The sequence below is a fragment of the Spinacia oleracea genome, chromosome 5 (assembly GCF_020520425.1).
Source record: "Spinacia oleracea cultivar Varoflay chromosome 5, BTI_SOV_V1, whole genome shotgun sequence".
In the NCBI taxonomy this organism is placed as follows: domain Eukaryota; kingdom Viridiplantae; phylum Streptophyta; class Magnoliopsida; order Caryophyllales; family Amaranthaceae; genus Spinacia; species Spinacia oleracea.
In genome coordinates, this window is record NC_079491.1 from 6,338,395 (window position 1) to 6,361,156 (window position 22,762).

Sequence of the window (22,762 nt, forward strand, 5' to 3'; positions counted from 1 at the left end):
CATATTCTTCTTTATCTAGAAAAAATGGGTTTGTGGAAATTGGGAAATAACAGTAAAAAACTGTGGGTGTCAAGCTCTAGTTTATGTTCATAATACAATACTTCTAAACACAAGCAATATATTCATCAGTTGTATCAACATTTTAGCATCAAACTTGTAAATTTAAAACACATTACCTATAGGGGGAAAGGAATTTCCTTCTCCCATAAAGAAACATGCTTAATAGTTAATATACAACATACATCAAAGTGGAGCTAAACAGACTTCACTTTCATTTCAAAAGAGAATATTTCTCAGCAAATTTCTAGTGATGTCTACAAGAACCAGAGATGATAATAATGTACAAGGGACACATGATATAGAAAAAGCAAATGACTCTTCAAAATTCGCCTTCAGTATTGCACTCAAGCTTAATTTGTGGTACATCCACAGCTTCAGTTGTTGACTGTGGTTCATCTGTAACCATTGGAGCTGAATCGTTCATTTCCTCGGTTATGTTTCTTTGCTGCAACTCAAGCTTCAATCTCTTTATCTCAGAATCCCGCTCTTCTAACTTCTCTTGTAAGATGACAACCTGCAAAGTCGGATGGCTCTCACGTTTAAGATCTACATAAATAATTTGCAGAATAATGCTTTTGGAAATTTTGATTGCAATCAGATTCAACCAAATCAGATAGTGTGTGCGAGACAAACATATTTGTTCCGCATCTCCCAAGATTACCGATTATCATGACAAAAAATAATTCCAAATAATTACTAATCTCCATCAAAGATCAAATTTCCAAATGATGGAGGGAGACAGAGTATAATTGCTCAAACATGATTTTTCATCTAAATGTATCACATGAGTTTCCCATGAATTGAAGAAAAAGTGGTGGTTTTGAAGTATTAGAACCTTTCAAAACAAGGTTTTTGTTTTTTGAAATCATTTCCAAAAGGGAGACACGGATGTGGGATGGTAGGAAGAAGGGCCAAGTGCATGATGATTCACGGGGGACGGCAGAAAGAAGAGCCAAGTGCATGATTAATTTCATTTTTTTGAGGTTAAAATCTACTTCGGAAGTACTTGATTTGCTATCTACTTCCAGGTAGAACTTTGAGGGTTTAGATTAAAATGACATTAGAACTGATCGACGAACTTCATCAGAAACCATAATCCTCATCTATATGGTATCATACCCAGTTAAGTCTCTGACTGTTGAACAGTCCAATGATAGCATTCTTATCTCACTATCGTTTTCAGAATTCAACAGAAGTTCTAGTGTTTAACAAAATTTAAACGAGAAAACAAAAGAAAAAAAGATATTATGATCCACACATTCTTATGAAATGGCATCAGCAATTCAGTAACAACCCACCCAAAACCTAGCCTTATTTACCCCCACGAAAGAACCAACTTAGACACTGGTAATATACCAACCAAGCATTGCTGTAGTTGTACACAATAGATAACCCATCCAAATTTATGGTGGAAACATTTGAGACAGTCCTCAAGTATATCAGAAGCTTTAAAACCGGAAAAAGGCAAATGAAGGAGAAATTACCATCTCATTTGATCTATCAACATCAGTTGTCAGCACCTCTACATTCTTACAAAGTCCTGCCAAATTCAACAAATAAGCATGTCATCAGAACGCTGCCAGAAAATAACAATTAATAACTCATGCAGCCAGACTAAGTGATTTGCCGTCCTAGCAGTCAAAGGACACGAAGATCGACATTCTAAGAGACCAACTTTTAACCCAAAAAAAATAAAACAATGTCACAACCGGAAAATAAAAGCAGGCAAATTGAACAAAAATAGTAAAAGTGAGCCTATCATTCTGAATGTAACAAAATACTTGAGGACCAACTGAATCACTGACCTTCAAACTGATTCCTGAGCTCGGCGTTCCGAGACTTTTGCAGAGCAAGTTTCAACGACAATTCATGCATCTGTGGAATAAAGTAGAATATAACAAAAAAAATCAAATGCCTACCTATTGTTTATTTGGGGGGGGGGGGGGGGGGGGGGGAGGGGGGGTTATAACAAAATATAGTAGAGAGACACCGAAAGGTGGTTCATGCATGAGCAAAAGGAAGATTAGAGTCATTTATCTAGTCCTTCAGCTATCGTGTAAATTTATCCAAAAGTCATTGGCCAGTTGGAATGTAATACTTGACTCCATCTCCAGCTATACAACAGCTTCAAAGTAGAGAGACTTTTATTTCATGACATGGGCAATCTTCTCCTAAAAGAGAGCAAATTTCTTCCTTTCTGAGTGCCCTACCAGATTGCCACAAACCATCCTCCGTGCTCAAAAGATCCCAATGTTCTATAACTTTCTTTTCCATTCCACCAAAACATCTTTTAACAACAGTGAAACCGCTGGATTGACGTCATCATAACTGAAGAAACTCCCATAAATGGTTTAAATAGATGATATAAACAGCCTAGTTTCAAAAACCCATTTTGCTCAAGCCAACAACTTTACCAAAAATCTCAGAGAAGACCCACAAGCCACAGCGATTTCGTCTTGGCACATAGAACTGATAGAAGTGGCGATCAAAGTTTCAATTAATAACTTTTAAGAGGCAGGTCCACAATGAATGATATTTGGTGTAACCTACACTCATTCTCCTGAACATAGCACATGCCAATCCGGTTCACATAGCACATAAAAGACAGGGCGAAGAAACTATCTGTACAATATGCCATTTCACTTGGGTCTATTTACACTAACATATTTCTTGCCACCAAATTCATCCATTTCCCTTCCTTCAGAAGCTTGATTGCCTATCTCTTTGACAAAAACAAAATATTTAAGCAAAGAACAAAATAATATACCTTTCCTTCAGAAGCTTGATTGCCTATCTCTTCATTTTCCTCCTGCAAGGTCTTGCACTTTGCCATCAGCATCTTCCCCATCTTACTATTTGGTGTGAAATTAACAGCATTAATGTTATCCTGTAATTCCTTCACTTTTTTCTCCTTTTCTTCAACAAGATTCTGATCAGAATGAAACAAGCTCAAAATAAGAAGCTACATCATCAAACCCATAGCGTCACAAGAAAATTCCTGAATATGAAATGGCTCAATTTTCAAACTCTTAGACATAAAAAATAATGCAGCTTAGGATAGCAAGTATGAAGCAGTAAATATTTTCGCAGAAACACTGGTAAAAAGTATAAAGTGGGACTAACAATCAAGACTAAGTGATAAAAAGTATCGTTATTAATCAAAAGCAATCCAATTTATAAAACAGAAAAAGAAGAAAGAAGTCAGAATAATTTACAAGTAGGGGTACAATTATTTTAGAAAAATAAAAAATGTCATTATTCCTGTTGCTGAAAGGGGTGACAAGGACAAACCTTCAGGCGCGTGAACTCTTCATGTATTGCAGGATCTAACAATAACCTCCTTGTCTGTCAATAAACCACAGGCAGAAATTATGGCACTGGTATCAATACTAGAACCACATGTAGAGGAATCATGATGAAATTAGTATCACACTAAATCAGACAAATAACAGACCCTGTGGTGTCTCTGTGATGAAAAGGTCAACTAAGCTTAAGATCAAAAATATCTGACAGAATTTATCAATATAGAGAGGAGGGAGTGGGGTGATGGAATACTATGTATATCCTCTAGTTAGCATTATTACTCTCAAAAACTATCTTTGAAAGCATGATAGTATGCAAGATAAAGTACAAGAAATAGGAGCAGAGTCCAATTTTCACATAACACTTTAACTTATGAAAGTGGTTTTTGTTTTCTGTTTTAATAGGTAATAAAGAATTAGATCAAAGAGAAATCAAGCCACAAATGACTATCAACCCTAATAAAAAAAGTAAGGTATGGTAAATAACTACATGCCCCCAAACACCCACAACCCGAAGACGACTCCATACAATTCTTGCTAGAGCTGGAGAAGCGTCTACGAGGCTCGAGAGACATGGATAAATATTTCAATCTGACCTAAGGTTAAATAAACAAAAACTCAAGTCCTCAATCTATATTCTATAAAAAACATATCTGAAATAAGGAACAATAACTAGTCCAACGCCAAAGCGCTTGACTTCACCATTTAAGACCCTAAATAATGAAACTTATACCACAAAAATCCACCAAGTTCCTCTTCCTTTCATGTATACCACCAAATAGCCAAAGGAATTAACTTTCACATTTTCTTCGATCCATTGTTACTTCAACCTCCTCGACTAAACTAACAAAGCATCTCCAATGCACTTTGTTGAACCCAACTTATTCAAACAAAGGTACATTCCAGCCGTAACGAAAGAATCAAAGGACAAAAATATAAGAGATAATGAGCTGACTCTGCTGTATACCATACAACATAATCACCCCACCAAATTCCATAACTATATTAGATGGCAAGCCAGCAGATTGTTTCCTCAACCAATCATTAAAGGTCAAGTGAAAATAAGTCCCAGTGCTTACTGTACATTTCCCTGAGACTCATGCAACTAGATTCTTTAAGGGAGGTAAACCTCTAATAGCTAAGAATTGAGCTTCAAAGAGTTGATCACCACAACAAGCTGCCAAAAGCGTAATCTAGAACCATTCTTTAGCCCTCAATTTCAACGTAGACTATAAATTTTACATGTTGCCTTTGAGGAAAGATAATGTGAATAGTTGTGATAAATAGCACTTTTGGACTTTTGATAAGTACCAACCTTTTCGTGACTTATCTTTTTGTTGCCAAGAGAAGGCTGGAGGCAAAAGGAGGTGAGTTAAAAAAGGGACATTCTAATCTAAAATTTATTTGCAGGACAAACCAACATCTTCTTACTTTATAAAAGGAAAAAATATGTCTTATATAGATTGATGAAACACTTTTTCTTGTACTCCAACATAAACTATAACTAAAATTATAACAACCCTATCAGAATTTTCACTGCCCCAGTGCCACAAAGAGATTCCCTCTGTGGCTAGGTTTTTTAAATAAGCAGTCTTACCCTAGCAGGCTAACAGTATCAAAGTAATTTTTTTTTAATTAACATTTAACAGGTTAACACACAAAGCAACCTATCCATTTCTTACTTCACACATTTTAATGAGCCATTCCAAAAATCAAATAACAGTAAACATTGAAGCAAATAAACCACTGCTGAAAATTCCCAATACTAGTCTTCAACTCTACTGAATAGGAAAATTTAGGGTGTAATTGAAAAATAAGTGTGTTCATTAAACTACACTGAAAATCAATCAACTTTAAGCTTTCTTAGTTCTGAACTTCTGAATCTTCTGTTATGATGTGAACAGAAGTGAACTTTTAACTAAACTGTACATTATCCGAATGAAATTTATGCTCTTATAAATACGTCAAAAAGAATACAACCTAAGTGTAATTCAGTTAAATCACCGCTTTTCGTTGGAGTTACACACAAGTGGGTCAAGGGTTTCCAAAAACCAACCTAGTCTAACTGCAGGCTAAGATTCACCACAACTATCGGTGTGAGCCAATCACCTCAATTCTGCATCATCACATATCAAAATCCAATGGTACAAAACAAAATTTAAGCAATTAGCCACTGCCTCTACTCTTCTTTGAAAAGGTAACAACAATGGACCATGACTCAACAAATATCCTTACAGAAAAAACAGCCACTTAATTCTTTTACCAGCCTATACTAGAGTGTTGAGAAAATTCAAATGGAAGAGAGAGCTCTAAATAAACAGAAACTCTGAATACAGCCTCTAATATTTCCTTTCTGGAAATGTTATCCAAGATTTTAGAGAGAGAGGGAGAGAGGAATATTAAGCACAACTCATTGATACCTGCAAAGATGGGGGCTTCAGTTGAGCTCTCAATTCCCGAATCGCAGCCTGAAATTTGAAGTTAGCAGGGATTATAATAACCAACTGATAAGCACATAAATTAAATTCCATAACTCATAGATGTTTGCCATAAAAAATAAAATAACCCTTTTGCGCCTCAATCTTGGTAATAGATGTAGACTCGCACCAATTTCAGGGGAGTACAAAAATGGGAAATAGTTTCTCTCAATCAGATATAATTATGCATCAGCAGCAGATTTGTTTCTTTTGTAAGACACACACAAGTGAATTTGGATCATGCCAAACCAAGTCTTAGGAGCATTAAATCATTAAAAGTTAAAGGAAAAGAGCAAGCATAGAGTTGGTAGCAAGTCAAAACCTTTATCACCATTTACAAACCTCAACAAGCAAAGAGAGAATAGCCTTTCTAACCTACCAAGGAGTATATCAATATAATTGCTCACCTTTAACTCTGCTACTTCTTGCTCTCGCTTGGCAAATGTCACAATAAACGCAGCTTCTTTCTTCTTTGCTTTTTCTAGCTGGTTATAAGAAAAATCAATTTAGACAACGTCCACGTCTGATAAGATCAGAAAGATGGGGAGAGCAGAAGCACAAACCTGCTCTTTTAGTGACTTGTCTGTGGATTTTAAGGTCCGGATATAGTTAACCACCAAATTAGGTTCTACAGAAACAATAACAAAAGAAATTCATGGCATTAAGCAGAAGTAAATGCTTCAAGATAACAGATGATGAAATACAAACTAGAAAACATAAGACTGACCTGGAGTTGTGGCTGGGGGTATAAAAGACTCGTTCTGAAATGAAGAATGCCATTTATGAATTTCAGACTTCGCAGATTCCAGCTCCATCTAAGATAAAAACACCCAAAACTAAGTACTCCTTAAACAGTTGCCAAAAGTCAGATAGCAAAACTTAAGCAGATAATAATCTGTTACAGTCACTAACTAAAAGTTTTTTTAAGGTCATCCTTCAGCAGATGTTAAAACCAATGACAGACTGATAGCGGGTAAGCAGTAAAATGCACTAGTCACTACTAAACAATCATTCCACCAAACATGTCAATAGGTCGTTGTTCTTAGAGATTGACTTCTGAGAATAACACTCCGGCCTTGCTAGGCAATGCACTTTGACACCATCCAATTTTGTCTGAAGTCACACATAATACTATGTATGAATTTCTCATCTTTAATAAATACAATCACAGGCATTATTATTTCATGTATTACTTTAACCTAAATTTATACTTAAGTAGAATTTCCGCTTAACAATCACCTAGGTAACACCAGAGTCCAGAGAACCTAATCATTCCTCTTCACAGATGCTATAAATTTTCGGTAAAGTATATCCATGCCTAACAATGAAGTTAATGACTCTGGGTCATCTGACCTTAACTTTATTTTTATGATCATTATCAAAAAAAGAACAACTCCAATACTCTATTAAACTACAGACACAAAATACCAGAAGAAATATAATCTAACTACTTAAATCTTGGCCTCAAAAATATACAAACGCCCTTGAACAGAGAAGCATACTGGCAACGTGATGGAGGGATGACAAGGGGCAGCATGCCATTTCATTCCATTTGAAAAACACTGTATACCTGATATCAAATTTCCCACTCAAACAAGTCTATGCTATGTAACATGGCCTACATCATTAAATGTGATACTAGATCATCTAGTGGCTGCCTACCCTCAACTCTCATACACAATACCAAATAGCTAGTAGACAACTGTAAAGAGTCAACATTTGAGAGACAAACTAGAAAACAGAAAGAAAAAAGAAAGTTCGGAAAAGTAAACAGAATGCATACTTCATACTTAGCGAGCTCGTCCTTGCACGTCTGAAGACTGGCGACAAAAAAGTACACCGAGTAAGTGGAATAGAAGTATTCAAATCAACCAAGACTTTGTATAAAATGAAAAGAACTTAAACGAACAACGGTTAAAGTACCTCTCGCGAAGGGATAATATCATTCCTGTTGCTACACCAGGAGCCGTCTCTTCCAGTTTACTGTTTGCCTAAGTGATAAAAAATGAAATAATACAATCATATCAGATAATCAAATGCATAAAAATAAAAATGGGTCCTTCACAGTCCAGACATATAGGCATATACTTAACAAACTCAAGGAACAATTGGACAAGTTGTTAAACGTTTTAGGAAACTCGTTATCATAAAAATTAAAACAACCTTGGACATAATACTCTTTACAGTTTACGCTCATTACAGGGCACACATTTTATGCTCGTGGGTGACCTAAAAGGAATCAAACATTCATTTAATCACAAAATTTGGGGGGGAAATATTATTTCTTACATCGCTAGTTACAACTTACAAGTGCCTAGTGGGAAGGGAGATTTTTTTTAATAAGAAAAAAGGAAGTACAACTAAGGCTCGTCTACTTACAAAGGAAGGTACGGAATAAAACAATAAATCCTCAACCTCAATAGGCAATATAACATAGAGGACAGCAAGAGATACAATTGATAATGCTCTTAAGCTATATCAAAATTTACCTACGAAATCAAGGACTTAATACAAATCTTAAAAAAAAAAAAAAAAAAGTGCCTGGCTCTAACTGCATCAAAATGTCAAAAACGAGATTTTAAAATCTTAATTTAAACAATCTTAGCCCTCTCAATACCATCCCTCACTTTTTTCCATGTGCATCGCAAAAGGGACAAACACTTCACTGATCCACTTTAATCTATCTGTTTCATGCTAAACATGCGGAACATCTTCGACCTAGCTCAAAGAACCCAAAAGACCTCACATTAAAGAAAAAAAATTTGAGTGCCATACGAAAATATATAAGTTATAGTAGGCATTGGACATTTCATCACAAAAAAAATCACTTTACCTGATTCAAGAGTTTGCCCAAGATATTACAAGCACCAAGGAGAGTTTAAAAAATTACAAAAAAAATCATTACCCGATTAGGAAAAGAGTTTCCTCAAGGATTTACAAGCACAAAAGAGAGTTCAAAAGTAGTAGGCAACTCTAAAAAAAGCAGAGGCATTGGAATTGCAAAACTTGACTCCAGCCAACCAGATTGGTTGTATGCATTAAATGGTGAAAAAATAGGATGCATATAATTAAAACCTAGGCCCCTTCTGAAATCAGAACCAGAACGACATTACCGCATTTCCTACCACCCCTTCGACCCATCTTTCTCCTATCTCCTCCCTTCCCTCACCCAACTCCCAGATATTAGCTTAAAGCACTGGCAAAGGTTGACCTTACCTAAAGTACCATCACTCACCATCACCATCACCATCACCATCACCATCACCATTGCACATCACACCCACGATAATCACATATCCTTCTACAATGAACAGAAATACCTGGACCTTTGATGGTGGCCTAATGGCTTTCAGAAAATTTTCAATCCAATGGTGGCGACTAACTTATCCCAAAAATAAATGACGCTTACGGAGTTACTGCAATGAGAGGAAGTTGGAGCAAGTATGGTTGTGATGGTGCATGTGCTAATCAAAGGAACAAGGGTTAATAGGAGAGAGATTGTGGGATGTAGAATTGAGTTAAGATGAAGGGGAAGGCGAGTAGGAGGGGTACATAATTAATAGTGTTAAAAAAATGGAGGCAAATTCATTCCTTTTTCATTATGAGCATCACTTTTCTGGTTATGAGGGATTCCGGATCTCTTTTCATTCTTCCAGATTTTAAAACCAAGAACAAAGTCGAACCAAAGTCCGCTTAATATTTGGAAATAAATAAATGAGCTGAAGAAGTGGGTGACGTTTTCCATCACTCCACTTCTATGCAATTTAACACAGTTCTTTCTTATTGTGGAAGGAATCTATTATGTCTCTGGATTTACTTTTTTAACACCACCAGACTACCTCCTCTAAATGCACTACCAACAGAAAACCTCCAAAGAAAATGGCACCTAAATAACAGTTCTCGTGAACTCTAGGATACTAGAAAATAAAGGAGAAACCCTAATTCATGGCCACCCCCGCAAGTTTAAAGGATCAGAACATCTTTCATCCGAAGGCACGTCTTCTTAGAAGTTTTCAGCTCTTAAACAGACCTCTTAAATAGGAAGAACTCGAGTTTTGATTATAAAAAACATTAAGAATATTGTTCGATAGAATGTACCTGCTTCGCTCGGATCCTCCCCCGCCACCCCAAACAAGAGCAAAAGCTATTCAATCAACAAAGGATGTCACATCTCCAACCCATTCATTAAGTCCTATTCCGATATACCCCATGAGCTACCTTAAATGTTCCATCATTCGCATATCACAACCCAACATATTTAATATAAACCTAATCATACTCTATGTTTCGCAAACAACCACCAAATATGATTATATCATATCCTTCTCCTTTAAAACAAAACTAGGCAGCATAAAGGTTGCAATGTACGTAAATTTAGTCACCCTAACACCAAATTGAGCTCAACTCAAAATCTCCCCCCAAAGCAAATCAATTAGTTTATTGTCAAAGACAGTAGAAAACCTTTTTCGACCCGAAAATATCATCTTCATCATCGTCAATCTCTCCAAAGCTCCTCTTACCACCTAAATTTCAAGAAAAGCAATTAACATTACTTCAATTATTCAAAATGCTCACATTGAATCAATTAAACCAATTCATTCCAATTAAAATAGTGAAAAACATATTTTTTTCAATTGAATTACCTGGGCGCCGATTACCGGCGAAATCTCCCCCGAAATCATCATCCTATACAAAAATTAAATTCAGAAAACATCAAATTGAAGCAATTAAAAAGAAGAAACGACTAATTAAACAGAAGAAACAGCAAAAATTAATGAACTGAAGAAAAAAAGTGAAGAAATTACATCGTCGAGATGTGAAGTAGCCATTAAAACCCTAGCGAAAACCTTGGGAAGAAGTGAAGTAGAGGGAGATTTGAAGTTTAGCAGAATTTTGGAGAGAGAGAGAGCAAAAGAGGCGTTTTAGAATTGACGTTCCGGTGCGGGAGTATTCACGGGGTATGATATGGTCTTTGTTTACGCTTCTACTACAAGTATTTGATTGATTGATGGATATAGTATTCTGGGCCGGGTTTAATGGATAGTCTTGTTTATGAATTTATATGGGCCAAATCCTGCTAGAATGAATAACCCAAATTAAAGTGGTTTCGAAAGAGTTTGATTTTTTTGGAAGATAGCCACATACTACACCCAAATTGAGTTGAGTTATCATGGGCAAATTTGTAAACCAAATTAGTTTAATCTCATTTGTTCTAGTCTCCTGCATACTTTCTATGACTTTGCATATGGTAATTACAAGTAGCTTAGTTAGTTAAAGTTTTAAATAGGTTGGTAATCAAGATTTGGTATTGTCGATCTATCTACACTAACATAGACTTGGTTCGTAACTTGTTTTACACTGTTTCATGGGATTCTAGCATAAGTTTTGTTTAATTTAATTTAGTAACAAAGAACAAAAACTAAATTAATCCGGTTCAAGAGGAAACTCCAGGGGACGGCCTTCTATCTGAGAAGCTTCTTTTGCCAAATCATGAGCTTATTGCACCTGAGATAACGCGGTGTTTAAAATACCTTCCCGCCTAATCTTGTCAATTATCAAATGTTCTTGACTAGCTTGATTGTTGTCGTCTAGTAAATTGGAAACCATAATTGTAGAATATGTGAATATAATGACCTATGAAATGAAAATCAAGAACTTACATTATTATTTACGCTTCCAACATTACATCCTAGTTATGTGGTTGAAATTTTAACTCATATACATGATTGTGATTTATGTCCAATTGCCCTATTGGCCATCCGATGATTTCATATCAATTGACATCATCATATAAATGGAGTTACGAAGCTTATATATGGTCAGTCCTTTTCTACAGATCCATACACTAATATGTTTGAACACAAACAACCAAAATGAAAGCCACCAAAAAGACATCGCAGTGGCCTTTATAAAGGATCGCATCAAAGTTGCTATATGGTCTCTTTTGACAATGTTGAGTTTACCCTTTTATTAGCAAAAGCATATGCTTGTCCCATGTCTCGAATTCTATCCTTGAATCAGATGGGTTTGTCTGATCGTTTAGAACCCGTAAATTAGAACACGAAATTCGGTCTGATACGATTATATTCAACCCGGGCTTAAGAGGTGTAGCGCGTCGCTGAGAAGGGACGCCCCCACGATGTTCCATTGTCGATTCATGTCATAGTATGTGACTTATTAGTTTTACGTTGGTCGCCACCAACCTACCGCAACCCTCCTCCTTTAATCGGGATTGAGACTGGCAGTGAATGCCGCATACATGACACTTACAAGTAAATATCGCATAAGCGACACTCACAGGCGGAGTTTAACATGAAAAGGAATCATGAATTTTAATTATTCAACATAGCAACCGGAGCATCGCACGTACCACACTAGTTTGATCTCTAACAATCTAAGACTATGTTTTATGAAACACCAAATAAAATGACACCTTACAATTTCATAGTAAGATAACTAGTTTGTGCCCGTGCATTATTTAATATCGTGTCAGATATTCTTAATAATAATTGGATTTAATGATATATTTGTAATTTTCTTATTACAATAGAGTTATGGACTCGCGCGTTAGAAATTTTATGTGAACACTTTGTAATCCTAATACAATTATGTGAACCCTAAAAAAATTGCATCCGTATTATATTCATATTATTTATGCACATTATGCTTACTTGGTATTTCATATGAACAACATAACTTTAATCCTAATATTATCATTTGGTTATCACATAAGAGATTATTTGTTAAACGAAATTATCGGAGTACATGATATGTTTTGCAAAAAATTAAGAAAGGATATTATTTACAGGGTAGTAAACGATAGTTGAGCGGACTATAAATAGCAAGTTTAATCTTATTTTTACTGCTAAAGCCATTTAAATATTGATTGACTAGAGAAAACTTAGACGATTTCGGTGAACATCAAACTTCCCAAGAGTTGGCTTTGAAAAGGGAGAAATTATTAGTAATTATAAAGTTGATGAGATCAATTTGTCCAATTTGAATATGCCAATTGTTAATTGTACATCCTAAGACTACAAGACAATGGATATCCCTTTTTCTAAAAACAGAAGAAACGACTCAGTGAGTATACGAAGGAACTAAAAGTCATTAGTAAGGGTAGTTTGGGTATTATATTAAATGTGAGGGGCATTTGGTGAATTTCTGAAAGTTGAGGGGCATTTAGTGAATTTCGTGAAAATTGAGTTGTATTTCATGAAAAATCCGTAATATGAATCATCATTGTTAGCCTTTTTGTGCATGAGATTAAGAGAAAATGTAGAGTTTTATTCCGTGACATTATATTTCTTTCCCCGCATAACGTACATTAATTATTCACCCTTGTTCTTTACTTCGTGTTTAACAGTTACAATTGCGAAGAGTCGATAATTCACCTTCCTAAAGGGATGGGGGGCCTAGGGATTAGGTCAATGGGGGTGGTGAATAAAGCTTTGCTCATGAAAAGTGTCTGGCGCATTCACAATAACCCTCAGTCCTTACTGGCTAGGGTCTATACCAAGAGATTTTCCTCCCCTCTCCTAACGGGGAAGCCAACCAGAATCATCAATGGCGTTTTTTCATGGGGGATGAGAGGGTTAGCTAGGGCGGGGAATATTCTTCTCAAAGGCTGTAATTGGAAAGTCGGGGATGGAAACTCTATCCTGGCTAGCAGGGACCGTTGGGTTAATGGGAAAATACCGGAATTCAAGTCTACTATCACCATGGGCGAGGCAAGGGCTTGGAGAGTGAGTCACTTTATCATGCCGACGGGGAAAGACTGGGATCATGGGAAAGTCAACAGGTGTTTTGAATTCGACGACGCTAAACAAATTGTTGGGATGGAGCTGCCGTATAACCAGGCCAAAGATTATCTATACTGGAAGTATCATAAGGGAGGCAAGTTTACGGTTAAGACGGCATATGCGATGATTCTCGGAGAAGATTCGAATCACTCTAATGGTTTCGACGGTGAAAGTCCCTTCTCTTTGTTATGGTCTCTTCGTATGGCTCCGAAGTGGAAACTTTTTATTTGGAAAATTCTTAGGAATGGCCTTGCGACAAAGTGTAATCTTAATCAGAGGGGTTTAAACATCCCTTCTGCTTGTGACTTATGCTTAAACGAGGATGAGGATTACCAACACTTATTTCGCTTTTGCGAAATAGCAAAACAAACTTGGAGGAGTGGGTCCTTAGGGATTCACTCAGAATTGCGCAGTGACATTCCTTTTGTGGAATGGATGCTCTCCTATATCCGGCTTTTTCAATGCCAGGATGGTCACTTGAGTACTAGAACCATATACTTCATTACCACGTTATGGAGCATATGGGTGGCTAGGAATAACAAGGTTTTCAGAGATGAGAATGTGGATCTTTCAATGGTAATGGATCTAATCACTAAAGGTTTGGAGCAACATGATATTACTACAAGTAATAGTTCCGGAGCTCTGAGGTATTTGCATCCACCGGAACAACATCTTTTTCCTCCCGGCTTCTTCAGGGCGACCCTTTCGGACAACGGGGGGAATCCCACTATTACCACCCTCTTGGTGGACGGAGCTTGGAATAAATCGACAAAATTATCGGGATTGGCATGGGTCAAGGACAATTTCGGGACGGGTGCAGGTTCCCCACAAGGTGGAGCGACTTTCGGTTATGCGGAATCTGCAATTCAGGCTGAAGCTCAGGCATGCCTTGCAGGGTTAAGATGGGCGATTCGCTGCGACATGAAGCATATTTTGATTTTGACTGATTCTTATTGTCTTGTGGACATGCTCCATGGAGGTGGGTGTGTTGATATGCAGGTCAAATGGACATTGGCTGAAATTGTGGCACGAGCATAGGATTTGGATTACTGCTCCATCAACAAGGTTGATAGGGATAGGATTCAGCCGGCTCATGTTTTGGCCAAGGGAGCAGCGCGTTCCCTTATTTCTTTTTCTAATGATGTTTAGTTTGTTTTCTTTTAGCTGCTGTCAAAAAAAAAAAAAAAAACAATTGCGAAGAGTCACAACTCCTCTGTTCCCATTTGTTTTGATAATCGCTTCTTCTCCCGTAGCTTTTCCTTCCTCTCACAATTTACTTTTTTTTTTACATAACCGATCTCTTATCTTACTTGCCACTTTCCATGAGCATCTCCTTCAAGAAAAGTTGCAAATTTTATCCCCCTAAAATCAAATTGTGTGACATACTCTAGCTTCCATATATCTCGACTAGTGGCAGATCCAGTGTATGGGGAGTGGGGTTACTTGACCCCACTTGACCTAAAAAAATTAGCATAATTTTAGTTAAATTTTGACTAATTCGTATTAAAAAGTATCTAATTTAGTTAATTTTTCAATAATTTTGTAATAGTGATCTCACTTAGTACGATTTCTAGATCCGCTACGGATCTCGAGTCCTTTTAGATGCGCTAATGGTAAGGTGAGATTAGTGACGACGACGACAAATGCTATCAAAATTATGTAGCACCAAAGAGGAGCAGACCTAGTAGGGGTGGGCATGGGCCGGATCTGGGTCGGGTCTGGTGAGACCTAGACCCATATTCTTTAGGTGGACCCAGACCCGCCCCAAATCCATTGGGTCTGAAAAATTCAGACCCACACCCAGATCCAATGGGTCTAATGGATCTCGGGTTAAAAATGAGTCTAGTGTTATTTTTTTATTTTTAACATTTTTGTCTTAGAAAATTTCTTCGCGCCATTAATTTAACCGTCATTTACCATCACATATTCACATTCGATACATAAAATATCACAATTCGCAAATTAGTGCCAAAATACTAATGTATGCATGTATCTAATTAGACTATTTCTAATTTCTAATAATTGACCTGGTCCATGGGCCGAATCTGGATCGGGTCCGGGTCTGAGTCTGAGAATATTGGACCCAAACCCATTTTTAAACACAAGGATCCAAATCCGCCCCAGATCCATTGGGTCTCAAATAACTAGACACAGACCCTTAAAAATAGGCCGTGTCTAACTGGGTCTGGACCGGGTCCTAGACCCATGCCCATCCCTAAGACCTAGTATGCAAGTTCGATTGCACGATATAACACGTTACATTTAGCACTCTTGCTAGACGATCAACGTAACTAACAGTTGTAACACACCTTAATTTTCTACTAATAATAGTTTACGTGAATCTTTTAAAAATACGTTTTTGTTATTGATCAACTTCTTTTAACTTTATATCTTTTCAAAAGGAAATGTATTCTTCTATCTAATTGTTTTATAACTTGTAGTTCTAATTAAATTCAATTAACTACTAATTAAAAAACCATATATTATCATGCTTACTCCTTAAATAAATGAAGCAATTTTCTTTCTCTTAATTCTAATAATTAGCCGAGCATAATGGAGTTTTACTTCCTTGGTTTCTGCCATGTGTCACTGTGATTTGGCAAGTGAAAATAATGATGTGTCATGTCATGCACGCACACATGCATTACTCAAATTTATTATCACCAAAAATGTTAGTATTGATTTTCGAACCCACGACCTCTAATTAATAATGTAAAGTTCTAACAATCTCTACAATGATATAACATGTGACCCTAAATTAATGAAAAAAGAAAAAACTCATTCTTATAAGTATTAAAACTTTAATACCCAATATATATTTGAATAATAACCTATTATAAAAAAAATTACTTAATCTTTCTTAATTAATCATAGCATACGTAAAAAAAAAGAGTTAATTGTTGTACTATTTCTTTAGCTAATCAATGGTGTGTTTTTCTAAAAATATACTATATCTTTTGTTATTAAATTTATAATAATTGATGCTTTAAGAAATTTCTTATGTTTATAAGTGAATTAGAAAAAACAAAGTTTTATACGGAGTACCAATCAAGTAAGATTTGCAAAAATAAAGTATTTGACTTAGGAACTATTCTGGAAACCTTCATATATTTGGAGGATATTCTGTAATATAAGCAACAAATTAAATAGAAAAATACATAAAGGTTGCAATGAAAACAATCATCAACCGGACAAAAACCAAATAACAAAAACAATAAAATTCGGGGCATCGCCCGGGCCACTAACTAGTTATTACTTAAATCCCTATTAGACAACTTTTTCCAAGCAAAATAATTAAAATCATTCCAATGGTTAAGCTAATAATTGAAACGTTTGCAATTTGAAGGCAAGTTCCTAGCGCGCTACAACCATTGGATTCTCCTTATATGACGCAATAAAAATTTGCAACATTTTTTTAGTAATATAATAGTAAAATCGATATATTAATAATAGCAAACGTATTTACTCAATATTTTAGTCAAATTAACATATTACACATGTCAAATATTTTGGTCAAATTAGCATATTAAGCACATAAGAAATTTAATACGTAGTAAGATAAAAAAAAATCCATATCAGTCTATTAGATAGTTAAATGAGTATGGTTGAAAATTTACTAATTATGTTGTAGTTGTAGAGAGGGGGGATATTTCAGATAAATATTTTTAAGAAAAATAATAAAATAGTTATTTTAGTACAGTCGTGCATGCATGCGACCTTATCTAGTTAATTACAATAGACTAATTTCTTAATATAGATTATGGTTAAGTTGAGTTCTACATCCAGTGATATACTCCGTATTTAGTAAATTTTATAAACTGCCTTCCCTAATTTATGTTTTCCTGGCTCACTATATATTAACCGTATCTTTTAACAAAGAAAGGCACAAAAAATATTTATAATTAAGAAGAAAATGGCTGCTAAATCAAATCACACTTGTATATTGTTTTTCTTGATAATTTATTTGCTCGTCCTAGGAATTAATGGTGTGCGAGTTCCTGTGGGTGATACCATTGTATTTGACATAACCAAGAATGGAGCTAAGCCTGGTACTGACGTTGCAAAGGTAAAGAAATACTCGAAAAATCAATACCATAATTAATAATAAGAGAAGTTTATATATTTGTAACTAATTTGGGGTTTATGAAATGACTCTTTTGAGAATAAGGCGGCATTTTCTGTGACATAATATGATGCAGTCTAATACTAGAATTTGAAGAAAAAAAAGTTACTTTTTATGGTAAGTAAACAAATTATATTAATACCAACATCATATACATCTGAATTTCAAGCCTTTGTACCTCTGTGTGCACTAGGCCATCATCTCTTTATTCCTAACCATTCAAATATAGAAAAACATACATTCTCCTAACAACTGCCTATGAGTCTTGGGCTCATCATCCCAAATCAAACATAAAGAACAATTACAAACACAAGTTTTGAAAAGCGAATCGGTTATCTCTATTTTTTTAATTGGTAGTATTTGGTTTTTTTATCGTCTTCGGGCTAAATAAAAAAATTGAGATCCCAACTAATGTATAATAAAAAAAATACAAATAAAATCGATAGTTATTAAAATCAAATCAATTCTCCAACAGGACAGAAAGGTTAAGCTTCCTAACTTCTCACGTATTCAAGTTGCACTTTCAAAATAAATAGAAAATAAAACTAGAGGTGGAAGAAAATGTTAATCATTCAAACCAGAAAATTAGAAGTAAGAGATAATTACTTTGAATTTTGAGGAGGGTGAATTGGAATTGCAGGATACTCCATGGTTGCGTTGGCGGCATTGTAGAACGTTGAAATCGTTGCTCCGGTTGTTAGTTGTGAGAAGTTAGAGTAGAGCATAAGGTTTTGGGGGAGGGGAGTAGAAGAAATCGGAAGAAAAGAGATAGGGATATGGAGTTGAGAGAGAGGGGGGGGAGAGTGTGCTGTGAAAGAGGCACGACATTTTTAGGGTTTGTAATGGTCGTTGGGGGTTTAATTAGGGGTGGGGGAATTTTAGTATTTATATGGGTGACACCAAAAGTGGGGTTACCGAAATCCCCCTTCCCGCAATTTTATAGGTTATTTTATTTTATTGGTAAATTAAAGATTTTATTAACCAAGATAGTAAGGAACAAGCTAAGAAACAAAACTCAAAAGGCGAGAGTATGAAAGAAAAAGCTTCAGATATGCAACCCTTCTAGGAAGGCCCCCCTAAACAAGAGCTCACAAACTTTCTTAATGTAGAAACATCTGCTAAAGAATATATTTTGAATTTCTTTATAAAGACTAGTAACAGTTCTCTTCCTATCTTGAAATCTTCTGTGATTTCTCTCAATCCATATGAAGAAAATTGTCTTGACCAAACTCATTCTATAAATCTGGTGCAAAGCATTATTTTTGTTAAAGTGCGTAACAACCAGCTGCAACTCAATACCACTCTTCACTGTACCTGCTCAAACCAAGTCACTGCAAGAGATTGTTCCAGATTTCAGCCGACAAAGGGCATTTGAAAAATAAGTTATCAACACTTTCCAAGGAAGTACCACATAAACAACAAATGGGATCACAGACCACTCCAAAACTATTAAGTCTGTCAGAAGTAGCTAGCCTGCCCCAACACAACGAGCCAACAAATGAAAGTACATTTTGGAGGAGCATGTGCATTACATATAAGTTTCCTCCAAGGGACTTTGGTTTGCGTACCTCTAAAAGCATTGTACACCCTTTTAATGGAGAAGTTATCATCGGTAATCAAGTAGCTAGAAAAAAGTATATAGGTTACTGATAGAAAGAATTAGCACACAAGAAGTACATATATTGAGATAGAGGATTTTGATCGACTCATATATATATATATATATATATATATATATAATTATTATCTTAATACTCAATCTAAATATGTTTGGGGTTTTTCAATTACCAAATGGAAATAAACCATAGATATTAATTTATTTATGTTTGAGGGGAACCATAGATTAATTTCTTAATATAGTGTAAGGATAACTTCTAATAAATTTCGTATTTAGTAAATTACAATTTTCGTGCCTAATATTATGCTCCCTTACACAATATATATAATAGCATTTTTAACATAGAAAGGCACTGCAAATTATTTGTAACAAAGGAAAAAATGGCTTTTAAATTAAATTACACTCTTATATTGTTTTCCCTGTCATTTTATTTGCTTGTCCTAGAAATTAGTGGCCGCACGCACGTTACTGAAGGCGATACCATTGTGTTTGACATAACAAAGAATGGAGCTAAGCCTGGTACCAATGTTGCAAAGGTAAACAAATACTTGAAAAATCGATGTCATAATCATGTAAAAAGTTTCTATATTTGTAACGGGTTTATGGGATGGCTTTAATTGAGACACGAAATGACATTTTTCTTCATATAAGATGATGCAAAAATATGGTATATGTATTGACAATCTGTTAACTCCATTTTTTAATCGATAATATTGGTTTATTGTTTGTTTTCAGGCTTTTATGCGTGCGTGGAGTGATGCATGTGCATCGAAAAAACGAAGCAAGGTTTTAGTTCCTAAAGGAAAATACTTGCTAGGCCCTATTACGCTTAAAGGTCCATGCCAAACACCAATTACAATAGAAATTTTAGGAAATTTCAAGGCCGCTTCGGATTTGGCATCCTTTAAAGGTGAAGATGCATGGTTTGAGATAGATAACGTCGATGGTCTGACAATCACAGCTCCTAAAGGAGCAGGTGTGTTCGATGGCCAAGGAAAAGAAGGTTGGAAAAATAATCATTGCGTTAAGACATTTGGCAGTTGTATATTCCTTCCTCATGTAAGCGCAATTTAGATCAAGTACACATATTTGGTAGGGGAATGTTAGGATGCAAAGACTATTTGTAAAATGATACAATAACTTATTATTTATATTGTGCATTGCAGAACTTTAGGTTTAATTTTCTGACGAATTCAAAAATTATTGGCATCACTTCACTAAACAGCAAGTTCTTTCACATAACCCTCCAAGGGTGTAAGAACCTGGAAATGACTGACATGAACATAACCGCCCCAGGAGACAGCCCTAACACGGACGGTATTCACATCGGACGTTCAGATGGCATTACCATTAGAGGAGTCAAGATTGCCACTGGAGATGATTGTATCTCCTTCGGTGATGGGTCAAAAAACATCCTTGTAGAGCATGTCACATGTGGACCTGGCCATGGTATTAGCGTAGGGAGTCTGGGTAGATACCCCAATGAGCAGCCAGTGTCAAATATTACTGTAAGAGATTGTACCATCAAGAACACTCTCAATGGTGTCCGGGTTAAAACATGGGGGGCCTCTTATGAATCCTCTGCCAGTTTGTTGCATTTTGAAGATATCACTATTCAAAATGTTACATTTCCCGTCATTGTTGATCAAGAATATTGCCCCCAAAATCATTGCAAACAAAGGTCCTCGTCCAGAGTTAAGATTTCTAACGTTCGATTCAAAAACGTGAAGGGAACATCAAGTACCAAGGACGCCGTGCAACTGATTTGCAGCAACACCGCGCCATGTAACAAGGTGGAGCTCACTGAAATAGACTTGAAATACAATGGAAAAGATGGTCCTGCGGTTTCAAAGTGCAAATTTGTTAAGCCTATTCTTACTGGAAAGCAGAATCCACGCGCTTGTGATGCACCTGCTGCCCCAGTTATTGAAGCAGCTGAATCAGACTCTTGAAAAAAGCTGCCAAAATTTTGACCGTCACTTTAAAATCATGTTCCTTTTCTCTAACAATATGTATGAAAGAAAATTTGTTTTGAGGAGGAAAATAAAAGAAAAAAGAACATTCTTTTACCTCTATATTTACCATGTCGATGCTCCAATCAGTGGTAGATAAATAATATTTAGTTAGATTAAATAAATTTGATAATTTTTTAGTGGTGTCAAATGGTTAATGGGGAAACTCATAAAATTTTAAAATTTTAATAAAATTTTAAAATTTTAATAAAATTTTCCAAAAATAAAAAATTCAAGTGAGGTCAAATGAGCCCACATTTTACTAATTGGCTCCGCCAGTGACTCCAAAATAGTAAAAAGTTTATACTTTTAAAATAGTATGTTTGTCTTTTTCATCTTGTTTTATTCTTTAATTCGACCTTCAATCTTGCATACTTTCACTTTCGTTTCCGTCCACTATAAAAATCTAAAAGTATACACATGCATTATTTTACCAATACTTTTTTCACGAAACCATTATTATAATTTTACGATAATATTAATTTGATTACCAAATTACTAATTAATGGATCCAAATTTCTCTTAATAATAATACCGTTTTTTTTTTAGTGAAAATAAAAATCACTATTATATAATGTAACTCTTGAGGTCATTATGTAGAGTTCTACAATTTTTTTTCCCACAATTAGTTGGTTTTATTTTCATATTGCACAATTGTTTGATTACATGCATGATTTGTACTAGACTTTCCTAATTAGTGATTTGGCATTAAATAATCGATTTTAAAATTAAATAAATTCAATTTGATTAAACAACCATTTTTTTAAATTAATTTCATTAAATAATGAAGTTACCCTTATGATAATGAATTTGGAGTTCCCTTATAGAATAGAAATTAGTATGTTAGTACTTATTAGTTTTACTTTGGAAAAATTGATACAAAAGGTCTCAACTATGAACACTTTTTCTTTAAACAATTACACCTATCAATTAACTAAGTTTTGTCCAGATTTTATAGGTATTTTGCAAGATATGTAAAAATAATTTCACATAACACACATGAAACTTTTAATGTATTCACTTGTCAAAAAAAAAAAAAAAAAAAACTTTTAATGTATTCTAATAATATAACATAACACACATGAGATTAGTATGTATTTCAGATAAGTTTAGTTAACTTTAAATAATATAATTTCAAATAAAATAAGTTATTTTTAAACATTTCCACGCACAGATAAGCTTATTTCAAACAAAATAAGCTTTTTCAGATAATACAAGTCCAGATAAGTTCAAATAATATAAGTTTAGACAAAATAAGTCCAATAGAACGGAGCCTTATTTGTAGCCCATGTATCATTATTCATCTATACTAATATATTAAAAGGCGTTTTGAAGAATGTATACGTGTCACGTAGATCTCTCCTTATT

At 35.2% G+C, this 22,762-nt stretch overlaps 2 protein-coding genes across 2 annotated transcripts; one reads left to right on the forward strand and one right to left on the reverse strand.

Annotated features, from left to right (window-relative positions):
- Positions 1 to 140: 140 nt before the first annotated feature.
- Positions 141 to 10,791, reverse strand: LOC110799626 (FKBP12-interacting protein of 37 kDa). Its single transcript, XM_022004907.2, has 14 exons — positions 10,645 to 10,791; positions 10,483 to 10,525; positions 10,301 to 10,362; positions 7,763 to 7,830; positions 7,623 to 7,659; positions 6,567 to 6,654; positions 6,403 to 6,467; positions 6,247 to 6,324; positions 5,783 to 5,830; positions 3,352 to 3,405; positions 2,828 to 2,989; positions 1,866 to 1,935; positions 1,545 to 1,600; positions 141 to 574 (listed from the first exon to the last, which is right to left on the reverse strand). The coding sequence occupies exons 1-14, from the start codon at positions 10,666 to 10,668 to the stop codon at positions 380 to 382; spliced, it is 1,050 nt and encodes a 349-aa protein (XP_021860599.1). The 5' UTR covers positions 10,669 to 10,791; the 3' UTR covers positions 141 to 379.
- Positions 10,792 to 19,722: 8,931 nt separating this feature from the next.
- On the forward strand, positions 19,723 to 21,545 carry LOC110799624 (probable galacturan 1,4-alpha-galacturonidase SALK6). Its single transcript, XM_022004903.2, has 3 exons — positions 19,723 to 19,918; positions 20,118 to 20,441; positions 20,549 to 21,545. The coding sequence occupies exons 1-3, from the start codon at positions 19,763 to 19,765 to the stop codon at positions 21,332 to 21,334; spliced, it is 1,266 nt and encodes a 421-aa protein (XP_021860595.2). The 5' UTR covers positions 19,723 to 19,762; the 3' UTR covers positions 21,335 to 21,545.
- Positions 21,546 to 22,762: the final 1,217 nt, after the last annotated feature.

Excerpts from the sequence above, each read along its gene's own strand:
- LOC110799626 (XM_022004907.2), bottom strand. The coding sequence starts at position 10,668 with ATGGCTACTTCACATCTCGACGAT. Across the intron at positions 7,660-7,762 it reads ATATTATCCCTTCGCGAGAG|TCTTCAGACGTGCAAGGACG; the intron begins GTACTTTAACCG and ends TTTTGTCGCCAG. Across the intron at positions 1,601-1,865 it reads GCTCAGGAATCAGTTTGAAG|GACTTTGTAAGAATGTAGAG; the intron begins GTCAGTGATTCA and ends TGAATTTGGCAG.
- LOC110799624 (XM_022004903.2), top strand. The coding sequence starts at position 19,763 with ATGGCTTTTAAATTAAATTACACTCTTATATTGTTTTCCCTGTCATTT. Across the intron at positions 19,919-20,117 it reads CTGGTACCAATGTTGCAAAG|GCTTTTATGCGTGCGTGGAG; the intron begins GTAAACAAATAC and ends GTTTGTTTTCAG. Across the intron at positions 20,442-20,548 it reads GTTGTATATTCCTTCCTCAT|AACTTTAGGTTTAATTTTCT; the intron begins GTAAGCGCAATT and ends TGTGCATTGCAG.